General features: G+C 35.2%; 1 protein-coding gene across 1 annotated transcript in view; it reads left to right on the top strand.

The window, feature by feature from the left end:
• The window catches only part of LOC106667705 (RNA-binding protein MEX3B), a 34744-nt gene extending 17641 nt beyond the window's left edge, over positions 1-17103 (top strand). The window contains exon 3 of the mRNA XM_014395822.2: positions 12289-17103. Within this exon, the coding sequence (XP_014251308.1) occupies positions 12289-13310 (1022 nt within the window). The 3' untranslated portion in view covers positions 13311-17103. The remainder of the gene's footprint in view (positions 1-12288) is intronic.
• The last annotated feature ends 4785 nt before the right edge of the window (positions 17104-21888 follow it).

Genomic DNA, 21888 nt, shown 5'->3' with positions numbered 1-21888 from the left:
TTTATTTTTCATTTCTGATTTCCGGCCTGTTGAATGATACGACTATAAACGAAAACCAACTTTAATACAAATTTAATAGTTAATTACCTATGTAAAAGTTGGCAGTAATAAAAAATTATATTATTCTACGTTGTTTGTTACCGCTATAAATTAAACACGCACTTATTAAAATTAACTGGGATAAATTCTTTCTGACCGTTTATTTAATGAAAAAAAGCTTGCAAGGTTGGGTGGTCTTAAGTTGATCAGCCGCTATCAGTTTGATCATCTGGATCCGCCAATTCTCGATATTTGTCCTTCGTGTCGGTCGTCTCTGACAGTTAATAATTTTTATTTTGTTAATGGGGTGGCTAAGCTTGATTGATCCTAAGAAAAAAAAATTTCACTGCTTGAAATATTTGTTTAAAATTGCCAAGAAATGAGCCTAGAGTGAATTTGCCCTATTTATATTCTCGGTGTTATTCTATACGGATTTTAATCATTTGCCGTGATAAAACCTGATGTACATGTTCTTCCATTTTATTAGAAAGACCTCTCCGGAAGTTTGGGGCAACACGTGCTTCACGTTTTTGTTTATGACGGGGCGATAACGTTATCCTGAATCACCACTCGGCCCACCGCACCCACTTGGGATTTTTTAAATTTGTTTTGTTCTCTCTTGCAACCCTGTAAACTGGAATCTTAAAGGTAAATCCGATTTATCGAAATCGGGTCGTTTCTATTTTCAGACTCGAGAAAACAAAACAGTCAATGCTCGTTCTAATCCGTACGTGGAAGGATAAATAATCCTGAGATGTGTATGTTTGTTTTGAACGATTATCAATCTTCTACAATGTCGAATTAAATTGTTGCACTTACCCTTTCCAAATAGAGTTTTTACATTTAAACATATTTATTTCAAAGCTTCCGAGATAATAAGACAATGATTCATAGTACAGAAATCATATGATTTATTTAAAAAATGAAAGATTGTAAATTCAGGAATCAGCGTTGTACCAAGTCCAACCTGTTCAGAAGTACCACAATAAATAGTTGTTCCTGGTATTATCTAAGTTTAATTTACCGTCATCCATTAGCTTCTTTATGTTTTGGAAGATTTTCCCTTTCACCCTTCTAATAATTTTTTTTTGTAAAGTTACGTTCTAGTTTTAATAAGATTCTGTTGCCTCTGGAAGTCGGTTGATTACACCTTTGAACTTTGGTCCGGATGTTCTCGCTGTTTTGCGTCACTCTGGGGAGCGATTAGCTGAGAACGTCTGGTCGTTGCACTCGTCCATTAATCATATTACTTGAAAAAAAACAAAAAACGTACCTGGTGGTCGGCTTTATACTATTTTATTATATTTTTTTATGTGTTAAAGTGAGTTTTGATGTTAGATTTTATACTTATCAAATTTAATAAAAGAAATTTCAGGGGAATTTATTTTCAAGCTTTGGCAGATTTTTTCCTTCCTTTGTCTAAGTTTTCTTTTCCTCCTCGTACTACTTCTTTTCCATTATCCTCAAAATTTCTTTCGTTTTGTTTCGAGTTTTCTTCTCATTCTAGTTTTAGTATTAATCTACTTTTTTTTTCGAATTTTTGGTTGTTCTCATCGGAGTTTTCTTCGTGGATTTTATCCGAGTTTTCAGCCCATTCTTCTTCTAGCTTTCTTCTACTTATTCTCCGACTTTTCCTGTCCGTTACCGAGTTTTTATCTCGTTCTTCTAGTTATTTCCCGATTTTTCCTATCCCTTTCCGATTTTTCATGTGGTTCTTTTCTTAGTTTTCATCTCATTATTCTCAGGGTTTACTTGTTTTTATCCGACTTTTCAGCTCGCTCTTTGATATTATTCTCATTCTTCTTCTAAATTTCGTCCTGTAATTCTTTGAGTTTCTTTTTGTCCGAGTTTTTTTTCCTGTCTTTCGGGGTTTCCAGTCTTTTACATATTTTGTTCTGAGCTTTTTTCGTAATTCTTCGAGTGCCCTTATTCTTTTCCCTTATAGGGGGGAAAAAACTATAAAAACGCCCCGATTGTTGTTGAATAAAAGCACTTGAAAAGCGGGCGGCCAACGCAGTGACCTACTTCACGAAGGTAAAATCCCCGGCAGGGATGCATTTGTTTGACAACTACCTGCCTGTACGAAACCGTTCGGCATTCCGAGTCTTTTCCGACCAGGAAGAAAACCCAAGGAAAACTAAAACTCACAGGGAATTTTATTTGTGATATATGGGGGCCGGACGAAGTCCTCGCGTGCCGGCGGATGACGGAGCTGAGTCAGAAACCCAATTTGAACTCCATCCAATATGTTACAACGGGCGGGCCGAAATCCGGAAAACCCATCCGACGTTATTTAACATGAGGCACGCCTTCGATGAAACGTCAGGCCGCTTGGATTATTTTGAAAAGATATGCAATTTGTATGGTGTTTTCACGATGGGCTTTCCTTTCTTTTGGCTGATTTTCTCTGGACAATTTTTCACTTTTTAAGAAAAATCGCATGTGCCCACTCTCCAATGGAAAGAAAAAAATTTGCCCGAGGGCCGACAATGGACTTCGGGTGGGTTATTTGATTAAAATGAGTATGGGAATGCCGGTACAATGGCTTCTCAATAAAAGGATTTCTAGGTTGCCAGGGCAAGGAGGCCTACAATGACATGAAAGTTTAATTTTTTTAAATTTATTCATTTTTTTATTAAAAGGTTATCGACAACAGACTTGATTAAAAATTAGTACGCCGAGAAGAAAATTCTGTCTGAAGAGGTCTTACGTAAACCGCACACAAATAGGCTTCGAAATAATCAAAACAAAACGTTCTGTTGCACTGAGGCGACGAAATTCTTTAAAGTTTTATAAAGAAACGCGTTAAAAATTTACTTTGAAAAGACAAACTCCATTTCTATTTGGAAATTGTTCATTCGTAGTTTTTTAACTTAGGATTATGTTTTATTTTTCATAAGGTAACGTATCATAATTGATACGCTTGGGTGGTTTTTAAACTTGTGTTTGTATTTACATAATTTTCCCCGGCCGGTGGAGAGACTCGGCTTTTTGACTTAGGTCAGCTTTTTAACTGCTTATGCCTCGCAAGTCGGCCATTTCAACTGTAACGATGGCTCAGGCCCTCTCGTCCCTTCCAGCACGGGTTCAAATTCGGCTTGTAGAAAAATTTAAATAAAATGTTTCAAGGATCTAATAACGTTTAATTGGTTAACGCTTGACCAGCAGTCCGAACCGCCTGTTTAACGATTTAGTCAGAACGTCCGCTTCTGTATTACATCCGTCTTCACAGGGTTATACCAATTATAATGATAGACGAGCCTAATTTTATTTAAAGGTGCGAGTTGTTAAGATCGTGAATGATTCTGAATCAAATCGGCACTATAACTTGTTAAGTTTTAAGTACTAAGTACAACTGTACTACATGAGATCGTATCATATTGTCATGTGAAATGCCCGAAAAACAAGGGAGGAGTAAAGCAGCTATGCATAATTTCTAGGGCCAACTGAAAAATGCAACTTCATTGCTGAAAAACTGTAAACCATGTAACTGGATTTAATGGCATTAGAGATGTTTTTATTCACCTAGAAGGCTACAGCTATCACAATATTATATTTCACATCCACGTGCGTGCAAAGGTTTCCAATGATGGCCTGCGAAGGGAAATTAACACCTTAATTTCATACCATCATTTTGAAATGTTTCATTCTTACATACTCGGCTATCGTCGTCATACAAAAACAAAGAAGGGGCTAAGGCAGTTTCTATGGGCCTAGTGAAAATATACAAAACCTCGATGGCCTCCGCTGTTTAAATGTCAACTTCATTACTTTATGTAAAGTTTTATGTAACCCATGTAACTCGATTTAATGGCATTAGAAATGTTTTTATTCACCTAGAAAATACAGCTGTCACTATGTCGTATTTCACATCCTCGTGTGTGCGACGGTTTCCATTGTTGGCCTGCAAAACTCAGATAAGGCAAAATAAATATCTGTGACCAAATTTGAAGCCATAATCTTGAATTGCTCTCAGCTACCAAAGTCGTATCGTTATATAAAATGACGGATAAACAACGTTTAAAGTGACTTCCGTTTAAGCAGGCCAGCCAGTATCACGTTTTAAGCCACGTTCGATGCGAATTTTCAATGTTTGGATGCTATAGATATATATATGCATATATAATTATAATTTTCTAGGGTCGCTGATGAAACACAACCCCCAGGCCCACTGCTCCTAATCTATCATGCTTCGACGTCCTGCTTCATATATAAACAGTTTATTTGCCCATGTATATCTCGACTGGTTAGAGATCTGATTGAAGATATTTAAAAACAGATTTCTATGGCGTTAGAGAGAGTGGTTTCTATATTTCTAAATTGCGTTTTATGTTCTTAAGTCAATTCACCTTGAAAGTAAGCTAGTTCTCAGACAGTATCATTTTTCACGTCCTTGTCATTCATACAGCGGTTTATACGTTGATATAATTTTGAAAATGTATTTATTTTCCTTAAACTGTGACCAAATCGCATATTTAAATGTTAATATAAAGAGCGACGGTGGGCGCAACGGTTTAGGCGTTGACACGGCACTCGTCACTATAAGGTCCCGAGTTCGAACCAGCGGCCCTGCATCCTGAACCTGACATACTTACAGTGTTTTTTTCCCCCAAAAATACCCGAGGGCCCATCTAACCTTGTAGTAGAAATACCTCAGTCAAAAAAAATCTGTTGGTGGGTTTTTGGATTTTTCATCATTGGCGTCTTGAAGTGACATTACTACAAAAGTTGGATTTATTACCTCTTTTATTATGGTAACAAGAGGGTGTGGAAGGAAGTTGAAGCACATTACATTTCATGAATCGTTGCCACGTGGTTTTTTATCTGATCGCGGCGTGCTTTTGAAATAGAATAATTTTTACTCTTCAATCTTATTTCATTTAAACTAGAAACAGTTCTGTATCATTTTTTGCGCACCTGAGTAGTTTCTTGTCATGCTCTTGTTCTTGTAATTGATATTTGTTCCGTGTGAGGCGCGATTCGCAAATTTCCGCCAGAGGCTGTTATAAGATGAAAGTAATCTGTCGTATTATTCGAAGGCGGTGAAAGTTTAGCCAAGTATGACAAGGGGAATTGAATCTGGGAATCTAAATTTGTCTTTGGGCCCGTACCTGCTACGTAATTGCACATAAAGGTTGTGAGCGAGGGGCGGAGGGAGCAGGAAAGAGGGATGATATCGAGCGGTCTGGCGGGTCTCCGCCCCTGATGAATCAATACCACTCTAGGGCGGCGGCTTCGCTCTCGTCTCGTTCTTCATTTCTGCAAATACTGCGTTTCGAAATTTCCGACTGTTTACCACGTCCTTCGGACCCGATGTGGATGGATTTTCGACCGTGTATTCGCGGGCGAATCGCTGAAATCCGAGCACCAAGTCAGGAAAGATGAGCTTTAACATTTCACCGGCATTTTTACGCTAAAATGCGCACCTGGTTAATTTTTGATGGGTTTTTCTTTTTTTTATTCTCTTCGAGAGGGCGACGGGGATATATAACGTATCCCGGCTCTGCAAAGTTAGATCAATAATGCACCCATCCTCCCCCGCAATGCACCATACCGCCCCTCCACACATAGCCAAATTTATCAGGCATTATTCACCCTTGGCATTCACTCGTTAATGTTCTCTGCATATTCTTAGATCAATTATTAATAACAAATACAAAATTCAGGGTACTCACAGCGTTAGAAAGTTATCAAAAACCGTCATTGTACTCCACTCGTCAGTTTGATTAATTTGTACGTGTAAAATATCTTTTAAACATCCTTACATCCGTAGGACAGTTTTAATATGTTTGGCCTGCGGTGTCATCGAGAGGAGGCAACTAGGTTAACAGCTCACATCCGAATACAGCTCGATTATGGCTCGTAACAATGATCCAAACAAAACGAATAGTTTTTATTGTTGTTTAAATATCTTATTTTTCCTGTTGGTGTATGTCAGATTGTTTTAAACATTGTACAGAATTGCATTTTATCGATAAACTCATGAAACACTGCGCCATGGTTGAAAGAATATCTAGTACATATTTAATATGTTTTAATTTCTGTTGACTTATCTGGTCTTTTATGACATTAAATATGTGAAATCTTCTATTGTATCCGTCTGTTATCACTGTTTCCGAGGTTTTTGCCTTTGGTGTCTGCGCGTTTTCTCTTGGGCTCGTCTTTCAAGGTTCTATCGACAAGTGAATATAAAAAAAAATCCCGATTGACTTTATTTATTAGTCATGGCCGACAGTATATACATATATACATCGACAAAGAATCCATTAGATTTTTCTGATCCGATTAACCAGATCATTCAATTAATTAATCTTTATGTAAATTATTGGTTGAGATAAAAAAGTCAGCGTCACGAGCGGGATTCGAACCCACGACCTTCGACTAGATACGGCGCTGCTCTACCACTTGAGCTATCGTGACCTCGATCCACTCGGACACTAACTTCCCATCTTCACCTCACCTTTTGAATTTTCCCTCCTTTTTGCCATTTTTAATATTGCAAAGAACGCGATAATAATTTCCCTTTAATGCAGTACTTTATATTCCAGCTCTTTCGGCCAGAACACGAAATCCGGAAATCACACTGATTATGCAGATTATTTTTCACCTGCCGGATTTGCGAGAACGGAACAAAGGCATATTGGGCAGGAAAAACTTTTATTTTATTTTTTTCTATCGAACGAGTTATTATTTGAGATATGGAGCATAAGGTAAATTACAAGCAAACCGATAAAAAGGGTGATGGTACATAAATCCCTCCTTGCGTACAATTTTTCTTTTTTTTTCTTTATATATACATCTAGTCTTTCTGCTTCTCCTTCGACTTAAACGACTGAATGGGGATCGAATGAAAAATTATGTCTATAAATAACCGGTCTAGCCTCATAGACCATAGTCGTCTTTCTGTCCGTTCCTGGAATGGGAGAAATGGCGAGCGCTTGCTTACCTGAAGCTCCCTTATCTCATGAAATCGCATCAATAAAAATACATAAATCTGGTTAATAAAATTCGCGTCTACCATTTAATGACGGTTTTTAAATCTGAAATCGAAAAAAAAAAAAAAAAAACAGGAAATATTCAAGGCGATTCTCTTGTCATATTCGTAATATTACAACGGTCAAAATAAACATGAGTTTTTCCTAGGATATGCTGAATTATCTCATGAGACTAATCGACGTTTTCCTCCCTAGGCGATAGGTTTTCATTGTTAACAGATGCTTTATCAGAATTAATCAACTTCTGATCCGACTATTTTCGTTTAGACTGTAATCGGGTGCCTTTCGTATTAACATGTTCAGTGGAGCAGAAGTTATGTTGAGATATAAATAATGAAAGCTTTTGGTTTAAAATTAAACTATTTAAAATTGTTCCAATATGCAAAAATATATAAAATACACTACTATTAATTTTACACCTAGGATTTTTTTGTGTGATGTAGGTCTTTAGTCAGAAGGGTTGAAATTAGTCTGAACTCAAGTGTACAAGCGAGAATAGGCGGACCGGAGACCAATTCCTACGCAATCGCTCTATAATTGATTTATTGCGTAATTTATTGGCTTTATCGGAAAAACGTTTTTTTTTCTTCTTTTTCCCTCTCTCTAAGGGTTGTAATGTTTCGAAGAGTTATACAAATTTATGAAAAATGGCCGTGGATGTTGACAATCTGACGACTTTGTTGTGCGACCCTTCACAATACAGTTACAGTTATCTCGTTTAATATCAGTTCAAGGAAGGAAACGCGTAGAAATTATCGCATCAGCGTAAATTTTAGAATGGTTAACGGAGTAGGTTTTACCAGCTTGAATTGGCCACGTAAAATAGACTGATTCTCGCCAGGATTTTCTACTGCGCTTTATTGGTATTTAATGAATTTTGAAGATTTTTTGCCTCTGTTCGATTCACATTTTCGAATAATTTGTCATAAACTGTGCATGCCTTCTTGCATCGACAATTCGCATGGCCAAGATGGAAGAAGGCTGAATGTGTTTTATCATAAAAGAGACTACAAATTTCTTTAGGTTTAGTTAACTCAACTTGTACTTTTGAACATAATTTTGAAGATATGTCTGAAGTTTAACATTACTCACCGTTCCGTAAAGAATTAGACTTAGAATGGCTCAAGGTTTAGTTAAAATAGTTGATTTATAGATCTGATAGGTCGAAAGGATCATATTGATAATTAGATTGTGAAGATTTGCGGTACTCTGGCTTTCAAACAGTTTCAAAGTCAAAGTTCAACATACAATTTATCTAATCTGCTTTTAAGGTTTATTAACATTACTTTTGTTGTTTTTACTGAAAAGGTTGACAGCCTGTATCGCTTCAATTGAAGTTAACCTCGACCTCCGTGTTTTCCTTTCTATAACCTCACACTCGTTGACATCTCTTCTTTTGTAATTACCAGTTGATGATTTTGTGAAGTTCAGTGAGGGGTTTGGGTATGGTTAGGGCTGAGGAATCCCAAGGCGGCGCACTTCGTCCCACGTGATTTGCCCGAAACACCTGCTGGGTCAGCCGGGTCACTCGGTGGGCCCTTGGATTGTACAAAACACTCCAGAGCACAAAAAAAGGGCATTCTTTAGGGCAATCTTGATTTTTTCCCACGTGATTTTACTCTGTCCGTAGTTTAAACGGGTATTTCCGTTTTAGTCTCGATCCATTGAAAATTTTCCCCTAAAATTTAATATTTTAGAGAAAACACATATCCCGAGAAATATTCCTAAAAGATATTTCCAGTATATTTAAACAGTGACCCTCCAGGATATTTTAAGTTCCCCCTTCTCTCATCTTCTTTCTCACTGAACCAATAGCTGAAACCTGACATCTATATGTAAAAGGTACAGGATTTAAAACGAACCTAAGAAATTGAGCTTGACAACAATATTTGCATTATAAAACACAAATTTGAATATCTTGACGATATGTAAATTATCTTTATCAAAGCGATATCCGTATTACGCACCCTCTTAAGTCAAGTAATGAACTAGGTGGAGCGTTTCAAGTTGTCCAGGGCCATTTTCCTTTATCTTCCTCATTTCCGCCTACTTCTATTTCCCAGGTCGTTCCAGGGTTTGGGAAAGTGTCAGGTCGGACGTAAATAAACCGTGATTTGCCGAACGGAGTCGCCAGTGTGAAGTGCTTTGTAGAACAACCGTGTACCAACTGTGTCGGCGACCCCTGCCAAGTTTTATCTGGCATTTCGCACATCCCGGCCCAACAAACACCTTTGTGCCGGCCGGTTTAAGAATGAAAAATCCCTGGTGTCTACTGTCCAAAACGGCTCGTTTTGAATGGGAAACAGGGCCAAATGTTAGATGTGGACAATTACGTTTTAAGCTCGGGTTGAAATGTACCTCTGCATTGTGAGCGTACAGAACAACATTAAAAACATTAAACACATCTAAACAATAACATCAATTCATCAGAGTGTAAAAAAACTCGAACTGATTTTAACTTTAACATTTCCGGTCCGCCTGTCCTCGCCGCGCCATTGTCAATCTTACACGTCTTTAGGCCCAACGCCAACTTCAATGAATATTTTTAGTGACACTCATAACTAGTAAAAACGTTTTTCCATTTGATAATTCCTTCTTTACAAAATTTATTCATCGATGATTTTCAAAGATGATTGTGGATGATTTTACAGGGAAATTTACAATTTTTCGTTTTTTTATTGTGTTTTTCTCTCGATTTGAACAGAAAGTTTCAGTAAGTGAATTTTCAATCATGTTCCTGTTTTGTTATCAAAACATTGACACCCTCATAAAAGAATTAAAATTTGAGCGCAAGTTCTGAAGAATAGGGAGTACGAGGAAAAATGTTATTTCATGTTCGAAGTTTAAACAAAAATAAAATTGTCTTATTATTTGAAAGGATGCTAGTTGGGATGGAAATAATTTTAAAATTCTACCTGAAGGAAGAACTAGTCCATCCTTATAGTGTCAAAGCGACACAGTTTCTTATCTTTATTTGATTTGAAAGAATGTGCCCTTTCATAAGAAACAGTTGACATCGTCCGTGCGACAAAGGACTTGTTTCATTTTTCCTCGGTAATTCCTTTGGATGGATTTTAAATCTAGAAAGTTGGTTATTTTTTAACGAATTTGAGTTCCATTTACCGAAGTAGTGCTGAAGAGGGACCAGGGATTTGGCCCGAAATGCATCAGCAATTTAAGAAACATATGGCATAAAAATAAATGGTGTTTTTAGTTGAAAGAACCAACTTTATAGAATTAAAATATTTGTACCAGCAAATTAAGTAAAAATAAAAAAAAAAATTTCGGAAGGATTTGTTCCATTTCAACCGTCATTGATATTTTCTTTGAAACGGTCATAAATTGATTAAAATCGAAATTGTTTGGAGTAAAGGTTGATATAAGTTGTGCAATGCTTTTGTTTATACATTATTTATTCAGGTATGGTCGGAGCACAAAGTACGTAGGGAGGTTCTCGATTTACATCGAACTAGGGGAATGCAAAGAGTTGGGGAAAAAAGTAGAATCTATCCTCTTTTATAAACAAAGGAGAGCGAGTCCGCATGGGGACACTCGTGTCCTTCGGGACTTACCTTGGCTTAGAGGCTATCAACCTCAGGGTACAAAAATAGGTACCGACTCAGAATTTTATCTACGAAAGAGGTACTGAACCACGGACGAGGAAACCAGACGTATCCAAATGTCCAATATACGCGAAACTGGTTTCGATAATGTTTTTGGTGACGGCCTCTCTCTCTCCGCCGACCTACCTTACACACGTGGTCATCCACTCTCCCATATGATCAACTCCGGTAAGGTAAGATCTAAGGTACCCGTGACGAATTGCCCAGTCTAGTCCGAAGGTTTCCCCGGCTGGGCCTTGAACCCGTCCTGACTCAATGCCACTCCCCACCCTGACGGAGCGCTGCTCGCTCGCCCGGGTTCGCTTTTGTTTATAGCTCTTCCCCCGAGGAGTACGGGACGGTAACGCCACGGCTTCCAAAGGGGGAACTGAAAAGGGCGAAATCGAACCAGGCCCATGGCTGGTGAACAGGTAGGGGCGTCCTTTTTTATGCCTCTTAGGCCGAAAACGGGCCCCGGACAAAGCGAGCCGCCCGCTGTCCTACATACTTATGCTGCCTTTATTTAACCAACCAGTTTCCGATTCATGGAAGGGCGAACTGTCTATTCAAAGGGCAGGTTGAACCCTTAAAGACAAAGTTACGAACTTTTTGTACTCGTTAGTTCCGCTCTGAAAACGTTACTTACGTATAATACGATAACATAAATCTTGAACCTATTCGTGCTTTTACGCTCACAAAATGTTGAAATTAAAATTTACATTTTAAATTTTTCGTTAAATGTAGACGGTTATGAGAGTAGAAAGGTTGATGGAAAATATCTTCCGGGTGTTATCAAATACCAAAAGTTGGTTTAAATGTCTCTGCCTTTAATAGGCCAACCACAAAATATCTGAAAAAGCCTTTTATCTATATAGTCATATACATTTATCCATTGATGTAGAATGTATCATTGTTCATAATCTATTGAATGGAAAGTTCTTTGTCTAGTCTAAGGTTGAAAAGAACTTTCTGATAGCTAATATTTTGAACGAAAGTAATGTATTTCACAGAAGATCTCATTTGTTTTATACGTTAGATTGGAGTGCATCTTTTGATGGGAATTTTCCCATCCCGGCTCAGTTTAGTTGAGATGTCGTTGTTTCTACTTCCGCCACGGCACGTTGCCCTGCGAATGACGACTGTCCCGTTTAATTCAATTTTAATATGGCGCGTTCAGATGTGTGAACGCTCGTCGACGGGGGAGTAAGAGGTCATTCGACCGAGTGGTCCGAGAGTTATTCCTGGGCATCACTGCACTTGCCCCCCACGCTCATTCAAGGACATTCACTTGCCTGTGCCCCTCCATTTCACTTTTTTCTACATTCCCGCCGTTTTCTTCTGTCCGATTTCGCCGTGAGGTTGGATGTTGGAAGGGCGGGAATCAGTCAAAAATGTGATAAAGTATGACCGTTATCACAAATCCTATGGTGAGACGACACTAGTTCATGCTGCTTACCGTGGCAGAATGTTGCAATATATCTCCCATATGAACTCAGGATTCAAGACCATTGAAGGCTCTTTATTGCCCACGTGTAAAATTTGTGTTTGAAAGCCTTTAAACATTACTAGATGGTAGTTCAAGAATTGTCGTCTAGTCACATTTGACCATTGTTAAAATTCTTTTATACTGATAAGTTATTTGTTTGTTTCAGGTTGTAAAATCAAGTCTCTGAGAGCCAAAACAAACACCTACATCAAGACTCCCGTCCGCGGCGAGGAGCCTGTCTTCGTAGTAACTGGGCGCAAGGAGGATGTTGCGAAGGCGAAGAAGGAGATCCTGTCTGCGGCGGATCATTTCTCGCAGATCCGCGCCTCGAGGAAGAACAACCTCGGTGGCTGCGGGGGTCTGTCTCCTCCTGGGCCGCCTACCAACGTTCCCGGTAACGTCACCATCCAAGTAAGGGTGCCCTACCGTGTAGTAGGTCTCGTCGTCGGCCCGAAAGGCGCCACGATCAAAAGAATACAGCACCAGACGCACACTTACATCGTGACTCCTTCCCGTGACAAAGAGCCTGTGTTCGACGTGACAGGCTTGCCGGAACACGTGGAAGCCGCGAGGAGAGACATCGAAGCGCACATCGCTCTCAGGACCGGAACGGGAAACATCAACGGGATTATCGGCAATGGGTCGAACAGCATAATTATGGAAGAGGGGCAAGAGTTGTTGACTTCCCTTTGTAAGACTGGCTTAGGGTCGCTCTTCAGCGGCAACACGTGGAACGACTCGCTCCCTTCACAGACCGAGAACAGAATAGATTTCCCTTCTGCGTTTTCGGCCGGCAGCTCGGGATGTAGCTCGGCCTCTTCCAGCTCGTCCAACTCGGGCGGTACGAATCTCGGCGATCTCGGCTCCATCTGGAGCATGTCTTTGGACCGGGACGAGGGCATCGGAGAGTCACCTTCCTTCGAGTCGGCGACGGCGTCTTCTAGCATCTGGTCCTTCCCGACTGTGACGAGACCTTCTCCTCCCAATTCCGCATCGCCCGCGGAGTCTCTGAGCGGCGGGAAGAGGGAGTGCTTCGTCTGCTCCGAGAGAGAGGTCACCGCCGCCCTGGTGCCGTGCGGACACAATCTCTTCTGCATGGAATGCAGTGAACGACTATGCGAAGCCACCAACCCCACCTGCCCGGTCTGTAAAATACAGGTATGCCAAGCCATACGCATCCGATCATAAGCCTAATAAACAAAATGATGCCTTTCTTTCATCTACTTTCGCCCTTGCACTCTCCCTCTTCAGATAACCTCATCTCTTACCTCATAAAATAACCACAAATTTTTATATAGTTTTGGAATAGCTGTGAATAAATAATCAGCCAAAGAAAGAAAGGTCCCTATACCGTGGCCAGTTCACCATTAAGCGGAATTATGTATACAACGAAAGTAAATTATTGTATATTTTTATGTTATATATTTTATGTTGTTTTTAGTTGTTTATAATATTGAGAGATAATTTCCTATTTTTGTACTTGTTTGGTGATCTCTGAATCATTAAGATAAGCATAGATTCCTATGTCAAGACACTGTGTTAGGTCACAGGACTTATATACGGGCAGTCACCCACCTAGTTCCAAACCTTTGACACTATGTACTAAATCATTTTGATATTTTTAATTGTATTAGAAGTGATTCGAAATCTCAGTTCAAGTATTTTTAATTTTTATTTTTTTAACTTTTTTTCATTTTGATTTCGGTGTTTTCATTATTTCGGTGTGATTGTAAATGAATGAAAGCACTCTAATGTGTTGACTAGAGACTTTACTGTTCTTTATGATGTACTACTTATAATTCTGAGGGTAGGGGAAGACTTTTTGCGAATACGAGGGCGAATATGCGAGTCAATCCGGTGCAGAAATACAATCTGATGGTGCATCAGTGTGTTTTATACATACATGTATACACATACACATGCGCGTAATAAAAATGCTCCAATAATAATTATTTAAAAAAAAAAGTAATAATAAGAACCATTCCTTGTTGACTACTAGACTGCGGTATAGTATAGAAAGAATAAGTAAACATATCCCAATATGAATTGTTACAAACTGTTGATTGTTTCTGTTTTCTAATATTCTTTTCATTGTGATATAGCCATAAGTTATTGATAAATGAAAGTAGAAGCCTTTATATCTTATAATAGTAGGAATAGTAATTCTTTTGAGTTTGCCAAATTTGGCAGTAAACAAAAAAAAAAGCTGTAGCATTGACTTGTGTATACGCATTTTAGATTTGAGTGTCGTGGCTTCGATTAGAATTTAGTACCTGTATATTTATGTTAAACTGTAGTTTATTAAAAAAGAACAAAAAATTAAAAAAAAAATTATACGATGCTCAATGGGTGCCCAGAGACGAGCAGTTCAACCCCTCGCGTTCGCATAAAGCCCTCGGGAGACTATCCTCATTAAATTTAATTATATAAAAAAATATAAATCAGATAAATATTTTTTTCAGTATTTGTTTACTTTTATATAAAGAATTAATAATTATTGATAATATTATAAATGTTCTAATATATCTTTGTGTTTCTACTATTTTAGTGTTGTGTATTTGTATAAAAGTACTAAACCTGCCATGCCTATGGGCTAAGAAGTTACGTTAGTTAATTTTTTTGTTTTTAAGTGAAAGAATATTGAAAATTCATAAATTTATATTTTTTGTTGTCTCCTAATTTAAGTAGCGTTAAATTAGTTCACTTTTAAAAGCAGTGATTTCTTTTTATTGTTTTTTTTTTATTTACCTTTTTGAGTCTTTGTGAAAGTTTTCTTACATTTATTTTTATATCATATATCACTTAGTTGACATACCCAGTTTGAAGAATGTTCAGAGGAGGGGTAATTTATTTATTTAAAATAGATAAATATGTTTCGTATATATAAATATATATTAGAAAAATGATTATATACCTCTTGACGGGGGCCTCTCGAGTTCTCTGAGCTTACTTCACACATGGTTATATAGTTTTAGTTAAACTGTTGATATTTGGATTTTGTTTGATTGTCCTATATTATTCTAGTATTTTATAGTTGCCACAATATAATATAATTCTGTATATATCTATATATATAAATATTTATCTGGTGGAAAATGAGCATTTTACCCACCATTGCACAATGTAAACAAAGGTATTAGTAATAATAATATATAAAAAGGTATAGCTTTTTTTCTATTTTATTACATCTCTATTGTGTGTATATGTATATATATGCGTATGTAAGATGTACATTAACATATATATACATAATAAAATAAAATATTACTATAAAGGATTTATAACGTAGCTATATTGAAAGAGAATATTTAGACATGAGAGTTATTTTTTACGTTAGTATGCTCAAATGATTGATGGAAGTGGCACAGCTACCAAAGTGTTTCCAAGTTTTATCAGTGAATTGTCTTCCCATGAAGAGAATCATCTTAGCAAATTTATTGATATTTAAGTTTGCATAGCTTTTAACTTTACCTTCTGGGTATCAAAAAAAAAAAAGAAAAAAAAAGTAATATATTTATATGAAAAAATATTTGATATTTTTCCTTCTGATGGTTTGCACATTACTCGTGACGTAATAAATAAAGCAATCTATCTTCAGTAATTATATTAATGTCTTATATATGTTGTACCTTTGATATTTATCACGTTCTGAAACGTGGATAGATGGTTTATTATGTGTTATGCAATAAAAAGAAAAGAAAAAAAGATCTGAATGTCCCGTTCTAAGAGATTATATACATGCCAAGTATATTCAATTGGTTTTTATGTGATTAATTGTCGAATTTTTTATATTTTGTTGTACTCAGAATATATCTGTTAGTTTAATTGTTGGCGTGTTATTATTCTTCAATAAATGTGAAATTACAAAAAAATTAAAAATTACTTAAAAAACTATTATATATCTGACATTTCCATTTCTTATATCAGAAATATATATATAATTAATATATCCGTAACAGATACTGCCGAAACGGAAGGAACCTCGGTGGAGCTGTATTAGCTAGCTTTCGACTGATAGTTTAATAATAATGTGTCAACATTTTTTAGGATTGTTAAATTTAATCTTATATAAAAAAATATATATTATACATATGTGTAAGAAGAATAGGTTCAGGCCTAATTATATAATACATATATAAAAGTAAATTAAGAATGTTAAAAGGTAGAGAAAAAAAATGCATGTATCTTTTACTACCTTGACTCTTTTATTGAACAAGGTTTAAAAAAAAACATATATATATATTAAAAAAAATACAAAAAAAATCAGTTTACAATACTTTTTATTAGAGTTTCTAATAGAGATTTAAGATGTTTTTTAGTGGCGGGGAGGTATTGTTGCACAAAAATCACCTTGTGGAAACACAAGAGCCTAAAGCAATAAGTAGTTAAACCAACAATGCCCTCCTACCCGTTTTGTATCATTGCAAATGCTCACCCGTATTAATCAGGCAAAAGAGAAAATAAATCCAATAAATTATAAAACAGTTTTTGTTAAAAAAACAAACATTACTCATTTTAAACAGTGTGCTTGTTTTTACTGCGTGTACGTACGTACGTGTGTGTGCATCCTACTGCATGTCAACATTGCGAGCGATATTACTACGACATGGCTGTTCTTTCTTAATAATTATCATATTTTTTAATGTAATGGAGAAAAACAAGTAATAATTCGACAATCAGTTGTATCGTTATCGTAAAATTTCGGCTATAGAGCGGGAGAAAAATAATTGTCTTGAGATTACCAAGTGAATTATGCAATACCCTTGCCTTCATATTTTCTTTTTCGAGTTTTATTTTAGATCGAATAGTTTATGTATTAGGGGTGGTTCACAATCAAAAACTTTCTTTGTATCAGGGCGGTTTTTTATGCCCCCCAGAGTGATGATCATAGGTGTAGTGTTTAAGTTCATATATTAGAATATTAGAGACCACTTCAATCTAGTTCTGATATTAATACAATCCCCCTCCGTGTTAATCTATTAAATAAATAATTGAAGGATTGGTAGAGTGTGTGAAAATATATATATAAAAAAAATAGCTGAAATGCTACTTAATGTTTAATACTCTTTTATCTTTTATATCCCATTTCTAGGTTTAATTGTTACGACAAAAGACATTATTTATATCAATTTATTGTATTGTGTTAGCTCAAAATTTCTCCTTAATACTTATTAATTTAAAAATTAATAAAAAAAAGATTATCTACAAATAAAAGACATGACAAAAAAAAGCATAAATTTAGAAGCTTCTTATACTGTTTATGACATTGTTATATATCAAACGAGATATAATTAAAAAAACAAAACCAAGATTGGACGTTGTAAAAAAATAATCAAATTAAGGATAGTGAACTGAACAGAGTTAAAGAAAATATATATATATATTATCAGACATATTAAATATAAAAAAAAACAAATAATATAAAAAATTAGCAAATGTAGATTCTGAAGTGATGGGGTTCTCTACTGACAATGAGCCATATTTTGTATTAATTTATTATCGCTTAAAAGTATATTTTGTTATAAGGAGAAAAAACTGTTTTATACGTAATATTGAAATCCAAGACTAAAATTATTTGTATGGCTAGATAATACAACATATGTTCCTTTGGATACCGCATTGGAAACTATCATTGCCTATTATATTCCATTTTAAAAATAATAGACTGCTATCATTATTATAGTCTTGGTTGCCATATAAAAGTATATATTTGTACTAATTATAGAGCCTTCCAAACAAAATTGAAGTAAAAATAAAAAGTAAAAATTATCCTATTTATGGCTTTCAAAATGTATTTCTACCACAGGTTTTGGCGCGTTAAGCTAGTTGTATTTAAAAAAAAGAGAAGTCAGTAGTGATTTGAACCGTTGACTTGGTGAACCGTTGAAATAAATTTGTCTTTTTTTCCAAATTAAACCCTGGACAGTGCCAAAAAGCTTCTAAAGGATGCCGGAATACCCCCCAAAAAAATCACTAAAATTGCTCAAACCATACAATAAACCCCCGCGCTCTGGCCTTCCGTCTCAGCGCCGTGGGAGATCTAAATTTTTTATTTTATTTAAATGTTAAAATGGTGCATATTTATCTATTTAATCTAATCTATATATAAATATTTATCTCGTAGACGGTTTATTTACAAAATTTTTTACAATTCGCTTCTCTCTTAGCGTAGTGTTCAAGGCACGTTGGTCAAATTTTCAATTATGCTACTTATTACATAGGTCAGTTCCTTAGTATTTTGAACTATTTTTCTTCCCTTTGAAGACATTAATCTCTGATGTAATAGGATGTCGAGTGTTTCTACAATTTTCTACCTGGAGAAGTATATGCCAATTAGAGGATGATTAAGTGTTAACCCGGTTTTGAATAAAGTTTTATGAGTATTAAGAAAATGATTTTTATATGTCGCAACGGGTAGTCTGAAGAGCCTTAATTGTTTATATAAAACGAATTTTTCTGTTTTCTTTTTCTTTTTAATTTTTAAACGGTAAATGTAATACGTGGGACATGAAAATGAGCTTGATTAAATTTATTTTGTTCGTCTTAAGTTGTACAATTTAATAATATAGTATTATAGTAAAATATTCTAGTCTTTTTAAGATTTTCTAGTGAATGAAAAGGTCCCGCTCGATTTCGGCTCTGCGGATTACCGGTTTAATCTAAATAAAAATTATCGTTAAATAAAAACAATCAAACACCAATAAAATTAGTTGTACGGGCCTGTCTAAGATACAAAACAACTTCGCCTAAGTATGCGTCGCAGCGGCAATTTGCTGCGCGCAAAACTTCGAGACATAATAGATTTAAAAACAAAAAAATAAATAAGATTAAAAAAAAGATAGGATATTCAAATTGCCAATGAACATAATCAAAGTGATGTAAAAGGACTTAAAAGTGTTACTCTCCCACTAGCTTCCCATTGTGTTCTGCATAAACTACTAGTAAATACATATATATTGTATATATATATATATATTTATATTTATATATACGTATATATGATTGATTAAAGTATGAAATAAATATATATTAAGATAACCATGTGTATGTACATTTTGCAATATTCACCAATAGCTATTTTAGAATAAAGGGTATTTTATACGTAACATATTGTATTTTGGTACTATATTAAACAATGTGGATTATTTATTTTACAAATATTATAAAATATAAAAAAACAGTATTTTATCCAATTAAAGTTAAAATGTTTGATATTCTAATCAAAGGAGATATAATTTTAATTTTATACAACACTGACCCTCACTGATTGTCATTCACTTAATGTTAACCAGTATTGGAGTTTATATTTAAAAAGAAAAATAAATAAAAAAAATATATATGTATATGAAGGGACAAAAAAAAATGAAGTCTTTTTATATGATAATGATTTGTACTTATAAATATAGATTATAACTATGTTTTATTACTATATAAATGTTTTGTTTGTAATATCTCGCAGATTATATATTATATATATATTAATATATGTTTTTTCACTACAATATGTCGAATAAATATAATAATGGTTTTTATCTAGAAAATGTCAAACGCCTTTTATTTTTTCTCTCCACATAACCCTCAACCCATTAATATATGAAAAGCTAAAAAAGGTATATATGTATTGTTTCTGTCTTAACAGAAATGTATGAAAATTGAGGTAGAAAATCGGCCTTCTTAATAACAATTGATCTGAAATTATTTAATAAAGTTTAAATGATACAAAAAATTATCAGAACGGCATAGAGAATCATTGTCTTAGCATCAAACACATAAAATAATCATTGAAAAATGTGTAATTGTTAATAAATAATAAATTAATAATTTCCCCTCTATGTAATTTAAGAAGATAATGTAGACATCAATGGAATAACGTCCGTAGATAATATCAAACATATAATAAACAGGCCCTAGCACAATCCGCGGTATATGCGATACAATCTTCCGGTTGTAACACTTTTTGTCCTGTCTAAATATAATAATATTATAAATCCATAATTGGCCACGGAGAGCTTTAATGAAGATATACTACATTTTACTTATTAAATCCATTATATTTCGTGGTCCGATTGACCAAATGGTTTCTTTCAATTAATTAATCTGTATGTAAGTTATTGGTTGAAATGGAAAAGTTAGTGCCACGAGCGGAATTCGAACCCACGACCTTCGGCTAAATACAACGCTTCTCTACCACTTGAGATATCGTGACTTCGATCCATTATTTATAAACTTGTTTAACTGCATATGGCGGTTGAACAAGTATACTTTATGTATAAGCGGAAAATAAAAATATGAGTGATCATTCTCAACGAGCTTAAAGTGGACGATCGAAATGTAAAAGGTAAAAAAAAAATATACTAGATTCGATATGTAAATGGCATTTCGACACAGTACAATTTGGACAAATTTCCAGTCACTTGTCAAAACCAAATAATTTGGGATCATTTCAACTTCGATTCGGAAAGGTAAGTATTCAAGCTTAATAAAAATAGTCTTAAGTTAGTTTTATTGATAAGTATGACAGGAAAGCGATGAATTGTCAGCAGTTTGATAGAAATCTATTATCTGGTCCGCTTATTCTCGCTTTTTCAGCCAGACAAGATAAAGTTAATAAATAACATTATCAAATTTTAGCCTTAAAGTATTATAATTCTATATTAAAAAAACAACATAAAATTTGTTTCATTTCGTTCATATTTAACATTGTAAATGTTTAATAATAGTTCTTTCAATTAATTATTTTTTTATAAGGTCTTGGTTGAGATGAAAAAGTCAGTGACACGAGGATTCGAACCCATGATCTTCGAAATTCGAAATATTGCAAAAAAATTTCAAAAATTAATCTTTTTATGTAAGGTTTTGGTTGAAATGAAAACGTTAATGTCACGAGTGGGATTCGAACCCAAGACCTTCGGCTAAATTCGCCGCTGCTCTACACTTGAGCTATCGTGACTTCGATCCTCAGGAACACCAACTCTCCATCTCAACCTACAACCGTTCGAATTTTCCCTCTTTTGGGCATGTTCAAATGTCGGGTAATCTGGGTTCGATTCTCAGCGACTTACGAAGTCGAATCCCGCTCGTGACCCTGACTTTTTATCTCAATCAAATCCTTACATAAAAAGAATAATTAATTGAAAGAAGTAGCTTGGTCAATTGACCACTAAAACATTAATGGTTTAATAATAGTTTAAGCCATGATAAAAGGGGATATAATAAATATTATCGTTTTATCTCAAATTGGCCTCTTTATATAAAATTTAATAAGAATCATTTTAAACAATGTGGCCACTTTTACAAATAAAGTATACTATTAATAACCAGTGGTGAAGTTTGTCCCTCCCGGGTCCGACTGGTCTCGCTAATTGCCTGCATGACGAGTTGTACAATTCATAATTTCCAGTTGATAACTCAATTATGTCAATAAGAGGAAATGTCAGTTTGATAATAGATCGAAATCGAAACTGTCAGGTCCGCATAGTTTAGCTTTTACCAGACTACGCTCGCTTCTATTACAGGTTTTTCATACGACTTATCAAGCGTAAAGCTAATAAAATATATAATTTATTTGAAGCTTGCACTTATCAAAATACAAATAAATATGTACATCTGGTTTTTTGTACGATACTGATGCTGTATGAGAGACCAGCACCCAAAATGAGGGTTGAGATCTCGAATCGCTTCTGGGAATGGAGAAGGAATGATTTTATTAAAAACAATTTAGAAGATTATGTGAATCGAGGATGTGTATTAAATGTTTTAAAAGGAG

The sequence above is a fragment of the Cimex lectularius genome, unplaced genomic scaffold (assembly GCF_000648675.2).
Source record: "Cimex lectularius strain Harlan isolate CLEC.00 unplaced genomic scaffold, Clec_2.1 scaffold101, whole genome shotgun sequence".
In the NCBI taxonomy this organism is placed as follows: Eukaryota; Metazoa; Arthropoda; class Insecta; order Hemiptera; family Cimicidae; genus Cimex; species Cimex lectularius.
The sequence above is the reverse complement of the archived record's forward strand: the minus strand, read 5'-3'. Positions and strand labels throughout refer to the sequence as shown.